Genomic DNA, 13,006 nt, shown 5'->3' on the forward strand with positions numbered 1-13,006 from the left:
GATCCCGTGGGCTGTGCCCCCCCCCCCGCCCCGAGCTCGGCTCTAAGTGGGCAGCACTGAAGGGGGCATTACCGGGGGGGGCCCTGATGGAGCGGGGGGCACCGCTGGGGGGGCACAGATTATTGGGGGGGGGGGGGCACGGCTGGGGGGGGTGACTTTGCAGAAGGTGACATTGACGGGGGTCACCCTCCATTTGTGGGGGGGGGGGAGTGGGAGAACTAAGGCTGGGGCACTGCAGAAGGGGATTCCTTCTCGGGGGGGGGGGGGCACCATGCTGGGGGACGCCCCGCTCTGTGTGTACCCCCCCCCCACCCCCCCAACCCCGGCGGCACCGGAGTGTTGGCGGGGGGGGGCTGGGGGGGGGCACTGGGGTTACCGGAACGGAACGGGGATACCGACCCCGGGCGGCACCGGGGACACCCCCCCGCCCCCACGGGGAACACCGGATCGGGGCCTCCCCCCCTCCCCAATATCCACAACGGAGCTCCGTGTTGGGGGGGGGGCGGGGGGGGGGGGGGGGTGGAGTTGCGCGCTATTTTTAGTCGGGGCCGCGCGGTATTTTTAGCGCGAGCGCCGCGGTTGCGTCAATGGAACCCCACGCGCGTCACAGCCGCGCCCCCGCCGGAACCGCCCCCCCCCCCCGGGCCATGTTCGGGACCGCCGTGCGTCACTCCCCCCCCCCCCCCCCCTCCCACTCCCCCCCCCCCGCCCCGCCCCGCGCTACCCGCCTTAAGGGGAACGGGCGTGGCGGCACCGGGAGCCCCCGCGGAGCGCAGCGGAACCGGAGCGGCACCGGAGCAGCGCCGGAACGCGGGTATGGGGCGGGGGGGGGGGATATGGGGCGGGGGGGGATATGGGGTGGGGGGGGGTCCCGGTGGGAATGGAAAAGTCCTCCAGGGTGTCCCGGTGGAACGGGGAAAGTCGTTGTGGGGGGGGGGGGGGGAGTGTCTGTAGGGAAAGTCGCGGTGGAGCGATCCCGCGTTTAAAGGGGAGCGTGGGGTCCCCGTGGGGTCCCCGTGGGGTGTCGCGATGTGGGGTCACGGTGGTACGCGGTGTTGTGGGGGTGGGGGCGCGGCGGTGGGGGGGGGGGGGAGCCCGCTGTGCGGTGTTGGGGGTTTTGTATGGGGGGGGGGGAGTTGGGGTGATGCGGTGGCACTGGGGGCATTTCTTGGGGTGTCCAGCCGCGAGTGGGGATGGGGGCGGGGGGGGCGGGGGGGGGGAAGCAGCAGAGACCCCAAATGGGCAGCACCGAGTGGGCAGCGCTATGGCACTGGGGCAGGACGAGGCAGCAGGTGTGCGTGTGCGGGGGGGGGGGGGAATATGGGCAGTGCTCCCCCCCCCCCAACGACACCGGCTGCTCCCCCCCCCCCATCCCCCCCGCCCCCCCCCGGGGGCTCCGTGCCAGCTCCGTGCTCCAGCCCCACGTTGGCAGCTGCCCACGATCCCAAGTGGGGAACGCTCGGGGGCCGCTGCAGAACGGGGGCACCACGTCCCCGGGGGGGGGGGGTGGGGGATGTGTGACCCCCCCCCACCCCCCCCAAGTGACGACGCGTCGGGACGGGCAGAGCGCTGCCGATCCCGCGTGGGGTCCGGGTGGCACCGAGATGCGTGGGGACGCGTGGCCGTCCGGGACACCGCCGTCCCTCGGGGGGAACGTGTCCCCCCCCGAAGTGGGGGAGGGGTGCGGGGGGAGGGGGACACGACGGACGTGCCCGGCTGCCCCACGGCCGCGGGGACACACGCGCTATTTTTGGAGGTGGCACTCAGCGGGGACTCCGTGCCAAGCCCCCCCCTCTCCCCTTTTCCCCCTCCCCCCCCTCCCGTCCCACCGTGCGGGGACGCCCACGGGACCCACGCGGGGTATTTTTAACCGCGGGTTCGGTGTCGGCAGCGCCGCGCGGGGCTCTGGGGCCGAGAGCTGCGTGACCTTTAAAGGTCCGTGGGACGCGTTGCGCCGTCTCCTCGCGCTCCGCTTTGCGCTTCAGTGGGACGGGCGCTCCCGTGGGACCCGAACCGCGCGGGGTTCCGCTCCGGACCCCCAAACGGTTCAGAATTGGGGGTGGGGGAGGGGCGGGGAGGGGGGGGGGGGGGCTTCCCTCGGCCACGTCGGGATTCCGCCGGCCGCATTCCTCCCTCCTTCCCTTTCGGCCGCTCTGCTAACCCAGCGTTTTGGGGAATGTCCTTTGCGCCCATTGGCTGCGGAGTGACCTTTCGTGGGGACAGCGGCGGAGGCGAAGGGATCCGCTCCTCCGGACCCGTGCCGGGGGGGTCACTGCGTGCCCTCGCCCCTCTGCGTCCCTCGGCTGCTCCGTCCTAAGGGTGGCACTGGGGTGGCTGCGCCGTCGGGGTCCCGCAGTGCTCAGTGTGCCCCCTCCAGCCCTGGGCACGCGGCCCTTGGGGTGGCAGTGGGGTGGGTGCACCATCGGGGTCCCCCAGTGCCCAGTGTCCTCTCTGCCCCCCCTGGGCGCTTGACCCTTGGGGTGGCAGTGGGATGGGCACACTGCCGGGGTCCCCAAGTGCCCGCTGCCCCTGTCCACCCCATGGCACTGGAATGGCACACTGCCGGGGTCCCCCACTACCCAGTGTCCCCTGTCCATCCCTGGACATGTGGCTCTTGGGGTGGCACTGGGGTGGGTGCACCATCGGGGTCCCTCAGTGCCCAGTGTCCCCTGTCCACCCCTGGGCACATGGAGCTTAGGATGGCAGTGGGATGGGCACACTGCTGGGGTCCCCAAGTGCCCACTGCCCCCTGTCCACCCCATGGCAGTGGGATGGGCACACTGCCGGGGTCCCCCAGTGCCCAGTGTCCCCTGTCCATCCCTGGGCACGTGACCCTTGGGGTGGCAGTGGGATGGGCACACCGTCAGGGTCCCCCAGTGTCCCCTCTCTAGCCCTGAGCACTTGGTCCTTAAGATGGCACTGGGATGGGCACTCTGCCGGGGTCCCCCAATGACCCCTTTCCACCCCTGGGCACTTGACCCTTGGGATGGCACAGGGATGGGCACACTGCCGGGGTCCCCAAGTGCCCAGTGTCCCCTCTCCCCCCCCCTTGGCGCTTGACCCTTGGGGTGGCACTGGAATGGGCACACTGCTGGGGTCCCCAAGTGCCCAGTGTCCCCTCTACCCCCCCCGGGCGCTTGACCCTTGGGGTGGCACAGGGATGGGCACACTGCCGGGGTCCCCAAGTGCCCACTGCCCCCCTGTCCACCCCATGGCACTGGGATGGGCACACTGCCGGGGTCCCCAAGTGCCCACTGCCCCCTGTCCACCCCATGGCACTGGGATGGGCACACTGCCGGGGTCCCCCACTACCCAGTGTCCCCTGTCCACCCCATGGCACTGGGATGGGCACACTGCCGGGGTCCCCAAGTGCCCAGTGTCCCCTCTCCCCCCCCCCGGGCGCTTGACCCTTGGGATGGCACAGGGATGGGCACACTGCCGGGGTCCCCCTCCGCCCCCTGCCCCCCCCCCCGGGCACGCGGACCCCCGCAGTCGTGTGCCCCGTGCCGCGGTCCCGCTGACGCCGCGCTCTCCCCGCAGCCATGCCCTGCATCCAGGCGCAATATGGCACTGCCACCGCCGGCCCCTGCGACCGCTGCCCGACCGATCTGCTGATCCCGGAGGGCGGCCGGTACCCCATGGAGGTTCCCGGTGCCGATCCCACGTCCGCTCCGGCTCTGCCCAGCTTCAGCACCTTCATGGAGGGCTACGCCGGGGAGCTGGACGCCTTCCTGTGCCAGCTGCCGTCGGGCGGGCAGCACCCGGCGCTGAGGCTGGAGGAGCTGCAGCTGTACGGCTGCTACCCCGCGTCCTTCGGGCAGCACGAGGAGACCCTCTCCTCGTCCTCTTCCTCCTCCTCTTCCTCCTCCTCCTCCTCCAGCGGGTCGGACTGTTACGGCAGCCCCTGCTCCGTCCCGTCGCCCAACTTCCCCGCCCCCCAAGCTCCGGGATGGGACGGATCCTTCGGGCCCTATTCGCCGACTTACGACGGCGGGCGGCAGTGGGGGGAGGCGGCGAAGAGCGGCAGCGCGCAGCCCCCCTTCTTCTTCGCGCCCCCCAACCCCGTCGGTTCCCCGAAGGATCCCCGGCTGTTGGACGCCGACCCCTTCGCTCTGCCCCACGGACCCGCGGGGGCTTTCCCTGGGTTACCCCTCGCCCCCTCTTCGCCGCTGCTGGAGGGGCCCCCGCTGCCCCCCGCCCCCAAAAACGCGCGGCCCCGGAGCGGGGGAGGGGCGGTGCGCCGTCTGCGGGGACAACGCGTCGTGTCAGCACTACGGGGTGCGCACCTGCGAGGGCTGCAAAGGCTTCTTCAAGGTGAGGGGGGCGGGGGTCACCCTGCAGGGACACACCTCAGCGCCCCACTTCTGCTGTCCCCATCCCTGGGAGTCCACGGCCCCAGTGGTCCCCACTCCGGTGACCCCAAATCCAGGGGGACCATCCCCAACGTCCCCAGAGCCCCAGTGTCCCCACTCTGATGGACTCAGCCCCATTATCCCCATCTCCAGTGTCCCCAAAGCCCCAATGTCCCCACTGATGGACTCAGCCCCATTATCCCCCATCTCCGGTGTCCCCAAAGCCCCAGTGTCCCCACTCTGATGGACTCAGCCCCATTATCCCCCATCTCCGGTGTCCCCAAAGCCCCAGTGTCCCCACTCTGATGGACTCAGCCCCATTATCCCCCATCTCCGGTGTCCCCAAAGCCCCAGTGTCCCCACTCTGATGGACTCAGCCCCATTATCCCCCATCTCCGGTGTCCCCAAAGCCCCAGTGTCCCCACTCTGATGGACTCAGCCCCATTATCCCCCATCTCCGGTGTCCCCAAAGCCCCAGTGTCCCCACTCTGATGGACTCAGCCCCATTATCCCCCATCTCCGGTGTCCCCAAAGCCCCAATGTCCCCACTGATGGACTGAGCCCCATTATCCCCATCTCCGGTGTCCCCAGAGCCCCCGTGTCCCCACTCTGACACCCAGCCCCCCCTCCTGTCATCCCACCGTGGCATCCCCACCCCCAACGTCCCCCCCTCCGTCCCACTGTCCCCGCGGTGCCATCGGCTCCGGACGCTCTCCCGGCGCAGGCGGTGCACAAACCCCTTTTTGTCCTTCGCCTCCGTCCCCCGCAGCGCACGGTGCAGAAGAACGCCAAGTACATCTGCCTGGCCAACAAGGACTGCCCCGTGGACAAGAGGAGGAGGAACCGCTGCCAGTTCTGCCGCTTCCAGAAGTGCTTGGCCGTGGGCATGGTCAAAGAAGGTACTGGGATCGGGTTGTGGGGCCGTGGGTGTGGGGCTATGGGGTCGTGGGGCCATGGGGCCGTGGGCATGGTCAAAGAAGGTACTGGGATTGAGGCTATGGGGCCGTGGGTGTGGGGCTATAGGGCCGTGGGGCTATGGGGCCGCGGGCATGGTCAAAGAAGGTACTGGGATCAGGTTATGGGGCCGTGGGCGTGGGGCTATGGGGCCGTGGGGCTATGGGGCCACGGGCATGGTCAAAGAAGGTACTGGGATCAGGTTATGGGGCCGTGGGTGTGGGGCTATGGGGCTATGGGGCCGTGGGGCTATGGGGCCGTGGGCATGGTCAAAGAAGGTACTGGGATTGAGGCTATGGGGCTGTGGGTGTGGGGCTATGGGGCCATGGGCATGGGGCTATGGGGCCGTGGGGCTATGGGGCCGTGGGCATGGGGCTATGGGGCCGTGGGCATGGTCAAAGAAGGTACTGGGATCGGGTTGCGGGGCCGTGGGTGTGGGGCTATGGGGCCGTGGGCATGGGTCTATGGGGCCGTGGGGCTATGGGGCCGTGGGCATGGTCAAAGAAGGTACTGGGATTGAGGCTATGGGGCCGTGGGTGTGGGGCTATGGGGCCGTGGGCATGGTCAAAGAAGGTACTGGGGTTCAGGCTATGGGGCCGTGGGCGTGGGGCTATGGGGCCGTGGGGCTATGGGGCCGTGGGCATGGTCAAAGAAGGTACTGGGATTGGGTTATGGGGCTGTGGGTGTGGGGCTATGGGGTCGTGGGGCTATGGGGCTGTGGGCATGGTAAAAAGAAGGTACTGGGATTGGGTTATGGGGCTGTGGGTGTGGGGCTATGGGGCCGTGGGGCTATGGGGCCGCGGGCATGGTCAAAGAAGGTACTGGGATCGGGTTGTGGGGCCGTGGGTGTGGGGCTATGGGGCCGTGGGGCCATGGGGCCATGGGCATGGTCAAAGAAGGTACTGGGATCGGGTTGTGGGGCCGTGGGTGTGGGGCTATGGGGCCGTGGGGCTATGGGGCCGTGGGCATGGGGCTATGAGGCTGTGGGCATGGTCAAAGAAGGTACTGGGATCGGGTTGTGGGGCCGTGGGCGTGGGGCTATGGGGTCGTGGGGCTATGGGGCCGTGGGCATGGTCAAAGAAGGTACTGGGATCGGGTTATGGGGCCGTGGGTGTGGGGCTATGGGGCCATGGACATGGGGCTATGGGGCCGTGGGGCTATGGGGCCGTGGGCATGGGGCTATGAGGCTGTGGGCATGGTCAAAGAAGGTACTGGGATCGGGTTGTGGGGCCATGGGTGCGGGGCTATGGGGCCATGGGCATGGGGCTATGGGGCCGTGGGGCTATGGGGCCGTGGGCATGGGGCTATGAGGCTGTGGGCATGGTCAAAGAAGGTACTGGGATTGGGTTATGGGGCCGTGGGTGTGGGGCTATGGGGCCATGGGCATGGGGCTATGGGGCCGTGGGGCTATGGGGCCGTGGGCATGGGGCTATGAGGCTGTGGGCATGGTCAAAGAAGGTACTGGGATTGGGTTGTGGGGCCGTGGGTGTGGGGCTATGGGGCCGTGGGCATGGTCAAAGAAGGTACTGGGATTGAGGCTATGGGGCCGTGGGCGTGGGGCTATGGGGCCGTGGGGCTATGGGGCCATGGGCATGGTCAAAGAAGGTACTGGGATCGGGGTTGTGGGGCCGTGGGGCTGAGGACGCACGCACTCATCGCGTGTCCCGCCCCACGTGCAGTGGTGAGGACCGACAGTTTGAAGGGCCGCCGGGGCCGCCTGCCCTCCAAGCCCAAGCAGCCCCCCGACGCGTCCCCCGTCAGCCTCATCACGTCGCTGGTGCGGGCGCACATCGACTCCGTCCCCAGTGCCACCAAACTGGACTACTCCAAGGTGGGCGGCACCCCCCGCCTCCCCCACCCCCCCCCCTCCACTGCCCGAACCCGGTGTGTGATCCCGACCCCATCGCCGTCGCACCCCATTGCCTGAGCTCAACCCCATTCCCATCCCATGGAATCAGTGCCATCCCCATCCCCATTCCCATCCCATCCCATCCCATCCCATCCCATTCCCATTCCATCCCCATCCCCATCCCATCCCCATTCCCAACCCCATTCCCAACCCCATTCCCATCCCATCTCATCCCATCCCCATCCCATCCCATCCCCATTCCCAACCCCATTCCCATTCCCATCCCCATCCCATCCCCATCCCATCCCCATCCCATCCCCATTTCCATCCCCATCCCATCCCCATTCCCAACCCCATTCCCATTCCCATCCATCCCATCCCATCCCCATTCCCATCCCCATTCCCATCCCCATTCCCAACCCCATTCCCATCCCATCCCATCCCATCCCATCCCATCCCATCCCATCCCATCCCATCCCATCCCATCCCATCCCCATCCCCATTCCCATCCCATCCCATTCCCCAATCCCAACCCCATTCCCATCCACTTCCATGAATCGCTGTTGTGCCTCTGTGCAACCCCCTACCCTCCCCACCCCTCCCCCACCCCCAGGACTCAGCTCGTCCCGCCGCCCCTCCCCACCCCTCCCCCCCCCCAGGACTCAGCTCGTCCCGCCGCCCCTCCCCTCCCCCCCCCAGGACTCAGCTCGTCCCGCCGCCCCTCCCCACCCCTCCCCCACCCCCAGGACTCAGCTCGTCCCGCCGCCCCTCCCCTCCCCTCCCCCCCCCCAGGACTCAGCTCGTCCCGCCCCCCTCCCCCCCCCCCCCCCAGGACTCAGCTCGTCCCGCCCCCTCCCCAGTTTCAGGACTCGGTGCCGTCCCGCTTGGACAAGGAGGACTCGGTGGACGTGCAGCAGTTCTACGATCTCCTCTCGGGGTCCATGGACGTCATCCGCAAATGGGCCGAGAAGATCCAGGGCTTCTCGGAGCTGCCGCGGGAGGACCAGGAGCTGCTGCTCGAGTCCGCCTTCCTGGAGCTCTTCATCCTCCGCCTGGCGTACCGGTGTGCACCGCGCGGACGCGACACGGGACGCGACACGGGACGCGACACGGGACACGACACGGGACACGACATGGGACACGACACGGGGACATGACACGGGACGCGACACGGGGACATGACACGGGACGCGACATGGGACATGACACGGGGACATGACACGGGACGCGACACGGGACGCGACACGGGGACATGACACGGGGACACGACACGGGACGCGACACGGGACACGACACGGGACGCGACACGGGGACATGACACGGGACACGACACGGGACGCGACACGGGACGCGACACGGGACGCGACACGGGGACATGACACGGGGACACGACACGGGACGCGACACGGGATGCGACACGGGACATGACACGGGACATGACACGGGACATGACACGGGACACGACACGGGACGCGACACGGGACGCGACATGGGACGCGACACGGGACGCGACACGGGATGCGACACGGGACATGACACGGGATGCGACACGGGACACGACACGGGACATGACACGGGACACGACACGGGACACGACACGGGACGTGACACGGGACGTGACACGGGGACACGACACGGGACATGACACGGGACACGACATGGGACACGACACGGGACACGACACGGGATGCGACACGGGATGCGACACGGGACATGACACGGGACGCGACACGGGACACGACACGGGACACGACACGGGACATGACACGGGACATGACACGGGACATGACACGGGACACGACATGGGACATGACATGGGGACACGACACGGGACGCGACACGGGACATGACACAGGGACACGACATGGGACATGACACGGGGACACGAAACGGGGACATGACATGGGACATGACACGGGGACATGACACTGGGACATGACACGGGGACATGACACGGGGACAACGCCATGGGGACACGACACAGGGACACGACACGGGGACACGCCATGGGGACACGACACAGGGACACGACACGGGGACATGACATGGGACACGACACGGGGACACGACACGGGGACATGACACGGGACACGACACGGGACGCAACACGGGACACGACATGGGACATGACACGGGACATGACACGGGACACGACACAGGGACACGCCATGGGGACACGCCATGGGGACACGACACGGGGACACGACATGGGGACACAACACAGGGACACGCCACGGGACACGACACGGGGACACGACGTGGGGACACGCCATGGGGACACGCCACGCGGGGATGCGTGGGGTTGTGCTATGGGGACACGTCCTGCTGCGTGGGGACGACAGGGACGGTTGGGGTGGGAGGTCACTGTGGGGGTGGGGGAGGTGGGGGGACGTAGGGACAGTGGGGACGTACCATCGGGGACACACCACGGGGGGGCCGCTGGGGTCGTACCATGAGGATTTGAGGGGGGGGGGGGGGGCGGGACCCTTGGGGCCGTGCCGTGCGGGACCACGGGTTGCGTGACCGTGGGCGGAGCCACGGGGCCGCGCTGTGGGGTGACCCGGCGCTGTCCCCGCAGCTCGAAGCCGGAGGAGGGGAAGCTGATCTTCTGTAACGGCGTGGTGCTGCACCGCCTGCAGTGCGTGCGCGGCTTCGGGGAATGGATCGACGCCATCTTGGAGTTCTCGCTCAGCCTGCACCGCATGAGCGTCGACGTGCCGTCCTTCTCCTGCCTCGCCGCCCTCGTCATCATCACGGGTGAGGGGGCACTGCGGGGGTCCCCCGCCTCGGCTTCCTGGTGGGGGGGTGGGGGGGGGGACTGTCCCCTGAGGTCCTGAGCTGGTGGTTCTTGATGGCCTCGTGTGGGGCTGCGCTGCGCTGGTGGCCCCACTGTGGGGTTCTGTACTCCCGGGGGTCCCGGTGGTCCCACTCTGCATTCCTGTGGGGTCTCCACGCTGTCAGGGTCCCCAGTGCCCCACGTTGGGTTCCCATGGGGTCCCCATGCCCCCAGTGCCCCACATTGGGTTCCCATGGGGTCCCCATGCCATCAGTGCCCCACATTGGATTCCCATGGGGTCCCCATGCCATCAGTGCCCCACATTGGATTCCCATGGGGTCCCCATGCCATCAGTGCCCCCAATGCCCCACATTGGCTTCCCATGGGGTCCCCATGCCATCAGTGCCCCACATTGGATTCCCATGGGGTCCCCATGCCATCAGTGCCCCCAATGCCCCACATTGGCTTCCCATGGGGTCCCCATGCCATCAGTGCCCCACATTGGCTTCCCATGGGGTCCCCATGCCATCAGTGCCCCACGTTGGGTTCCCATGGGGTCCCCATGCCATCAGTGCCCCACATTGGGTTCCCATGGGGTCCCCATGCCATCAGTGCCCCACGTTGGGTTCCCATGGGGTCCCCATGCCATCAGTGCCCCACGTTGGGTTCCCATGGGGTCCCCATGCCATCAGTGCCCCACATTGGCTTCCCATGGGGTCCCCATGCCATCAGTGCCCCACATTGGCTTCCCATGGGGTCCCCATGCCATCAGTGCCCCACATTGGCTTCCCATGGGGTCCCCATGCCATCAGTGCCCCACATTGGCTTCCCATGGGGTCCCCATGCCATCAGTGCCCCACATTGGCTTCCCATGGGGTCCCCATGCCATCAGTGCCCCACATTGGGTTCCCATGGGGTCCCCATGCCATCAGTGCCCCACGTTGGGTTCCCATGGGGTCCCCATGCCATCAGTGCCCCACGTTGGATTCCCATGGGGTCCCCATGCCATCAGTGCCCCACATTGGCTTCCCATGGGGTCCCCATGCCATCAGTGCCCCACATTGGCTTCCCATGGGGTCCCCATGCCATCAGTGCCCCACATTGGCTTCCCATGGGGTCCCCATGCCATCAGTGCCCCACATTGGCTTCCCATGGGGTCCCCATGCCATCAGTGCCCCACATTGGCTTCCCATGGGGTCCCCATGCCATCAGTGCCCCACATTGGGTTCCTACGGGACCTCCATACCACCAATGCCCCAACCCCCCCCCCCCATATCCCCATGGGGTCTCCGTGCCATCTACATCCCCAGCACCCCACGCTGGGTTCCTATGGGGTCACCGTCCCACCAACGCCCCCAACACCCCCCACTCTGCCCCCCACGCGGTCCCCCCTCCTCCCTCACTCCCCCTCCCCCTTTTCCCCAGACCGCCACGGGCTGAAGGAACCCAAGCGGGTGGAGGAGCTGCAGAACCGCATTGTGGGGTGCCTGAAGGACCACGTGTGCGCGGGGGACCCCGGGCGGCCGGGCTGCCTGTCCAAGCTGCTGGGCAAACTGCCCGAGCTGCGCACGCTGTGCACGCAGGGGCTGCAACGCATCTTCTACCTGAAGCTCGAGGACCTGGTGCCGCCGCCGCCCATCGTCGATAAGATCTTCATGGACACGCTGCCCTTCTGAGCGCCCGCGGGGACGCACGGGTACCCCCAGCCCGACCCCGGGATGGGGATGGAGCCCGGGGTCACACCCCACGGGGACACCTGGGTACCCCCCTGGGATGGGGACGGAGCCCGGGGTCACACCCACGGGGACACCTGGGTACCCCTATCCTGACCCCGGGATGGGGATGGAGCCCGGGGTCACACCCATGGGGACACCTGGGTACCCCCCCGGGATGGGGATGGAGCCCGGGGTCACACCCATGGGGTCACCTGGGTACCCCCCCGGGATGGGGACGGAGCCCGGGGTCACACCCATGGGGTCACCTGGGTACCCCTATCTCCCTCCCGGGATGGGGACGGAGCCCGAGGTCACACCCATGGGGTCACCTGGGTACCCCTATCCTGACCCCGGGATGGGGACGGAGCCCGGGGTCACACCCATGGGGTCACCTGGGTACCCCTATCTCCCCCCCGGGATGGGGACGGAGCCCGGGGTCACACCCATGGGGTCACCTGGGTACCCCCCCGGGATGGGGACGGAGCCCGGGGTCACACCCATGGGGTCACCTGGGTACCCCTATCTCCCTCCCGGGATGGGGACGGAGCCCGAGGTCACACCCATGGGGTCACCTGGGTACCCCTATCCTGACCCCGGGATGGGGATGGAGCCCGAGGTCACACCCATGGGGTCACCTGGGTACCCCCTGGGATGGGGACGGAGCCTGGGGTCACACCCATGGGGACACCTGGGTACCCCTATCCTGACCCCGGGATGGGGACAGAGCCCGGGGTCACACCCATGGGGTCACCCGGGTACCCCCTGAGGACGGTGCCAGCCCCTGGGGTCTCTCCCCACTGGGGACAGCGCTGGTCCTTGGGCTCACGCTCCATTGGGGACATTCGATTACCCTATGGGTACACACGGGTACCCCTTGGGGACAGTAGTGGCCCTTGGGGTCACACTCCACTGGGGACACCCAGGCACCCCACTGGGGACAGTGCCGCTCCCGGGGTCACACCCCACGTGGGACCCCCGGGTACCCCCCCCCTCTCCCCCCCCCCCCGGGGATGGCCAGCTCTTCCCTCGAGGGTGCCAGGGTGACCCCTCACCCTGGGGCTGCCCGCGTCCCCTTGGTGTCACCCCCTCCCCCAACCTCGGGGGTGCCCATGTCCCCCCTTTTGGGGCCCCCCCGCCCCCTCGGGGCCCCCCCACGTGCCTTCAGCACCGCGCACAGCGGCGCTCCCCCCTCTGTACAAACGCCCGCGTTGTAAATACCCGAACCATGTACATAGCAGCGGATTTGGGGCGGGGGGGAGGAGTCCCCCAGCCTCCTTTCTCCCCCCCCCGCCCCCCCCCCTCCTCCTCCTCCTCCTCCCCCCCCCCTCCGTCCTTCTTTTATTGGTTTTTTTTTTGCTCT

The 13,006-nt window shown here is 68.3% G+C and overlaps 1 protein-coding gene across 1 annotated transcript; it reads left to right on the forward strand.

Annotated features, from left to right (window-relative positions):
- The first annotated feature begins 809 nt into the window (after positions 1–809).
- NR4A1 (nuclear receptor subfamily 4 group A member 1) lies at positions 810–11,686 on the forward strand. The gene is given in 8 exon segments (XM_065751445.1): positions 810–814; positions 3,541–4,199; positions 4,201–4,314; positions 5,122–5,251; positions 6,986–7,137; positions 8,016–8,218; positions 9,734–9,912; positions 11,357–11,686. Coding segments are annotated over 7 exon segments (1,686 nt in total). The 5' UTR covers positions 810–814; positions 3,541–3,542; the 3' UTR covers positions 11,608–11,686.
- The last annotated feature ends 1,320 nt before the right edge of the window (positions 11,687–13,006 follow it).

The sequence above is a fragment of the Cyrtonyx montezumae genome, unplaced genomic scaffold (assembly GCF_038088225.1).
Source record: "Cyrtonyx montezumae isolate F1298 unplaced genomic scaffold, pur_monq_1.0 scaffold_70, whole genome shotgun sequence".
NCBI lineage: Eukaryota > Metazoa > Chordata > Aves > Galliformes > Odontophoridae > Cyrtonyx > Cyrtonyx montezumae.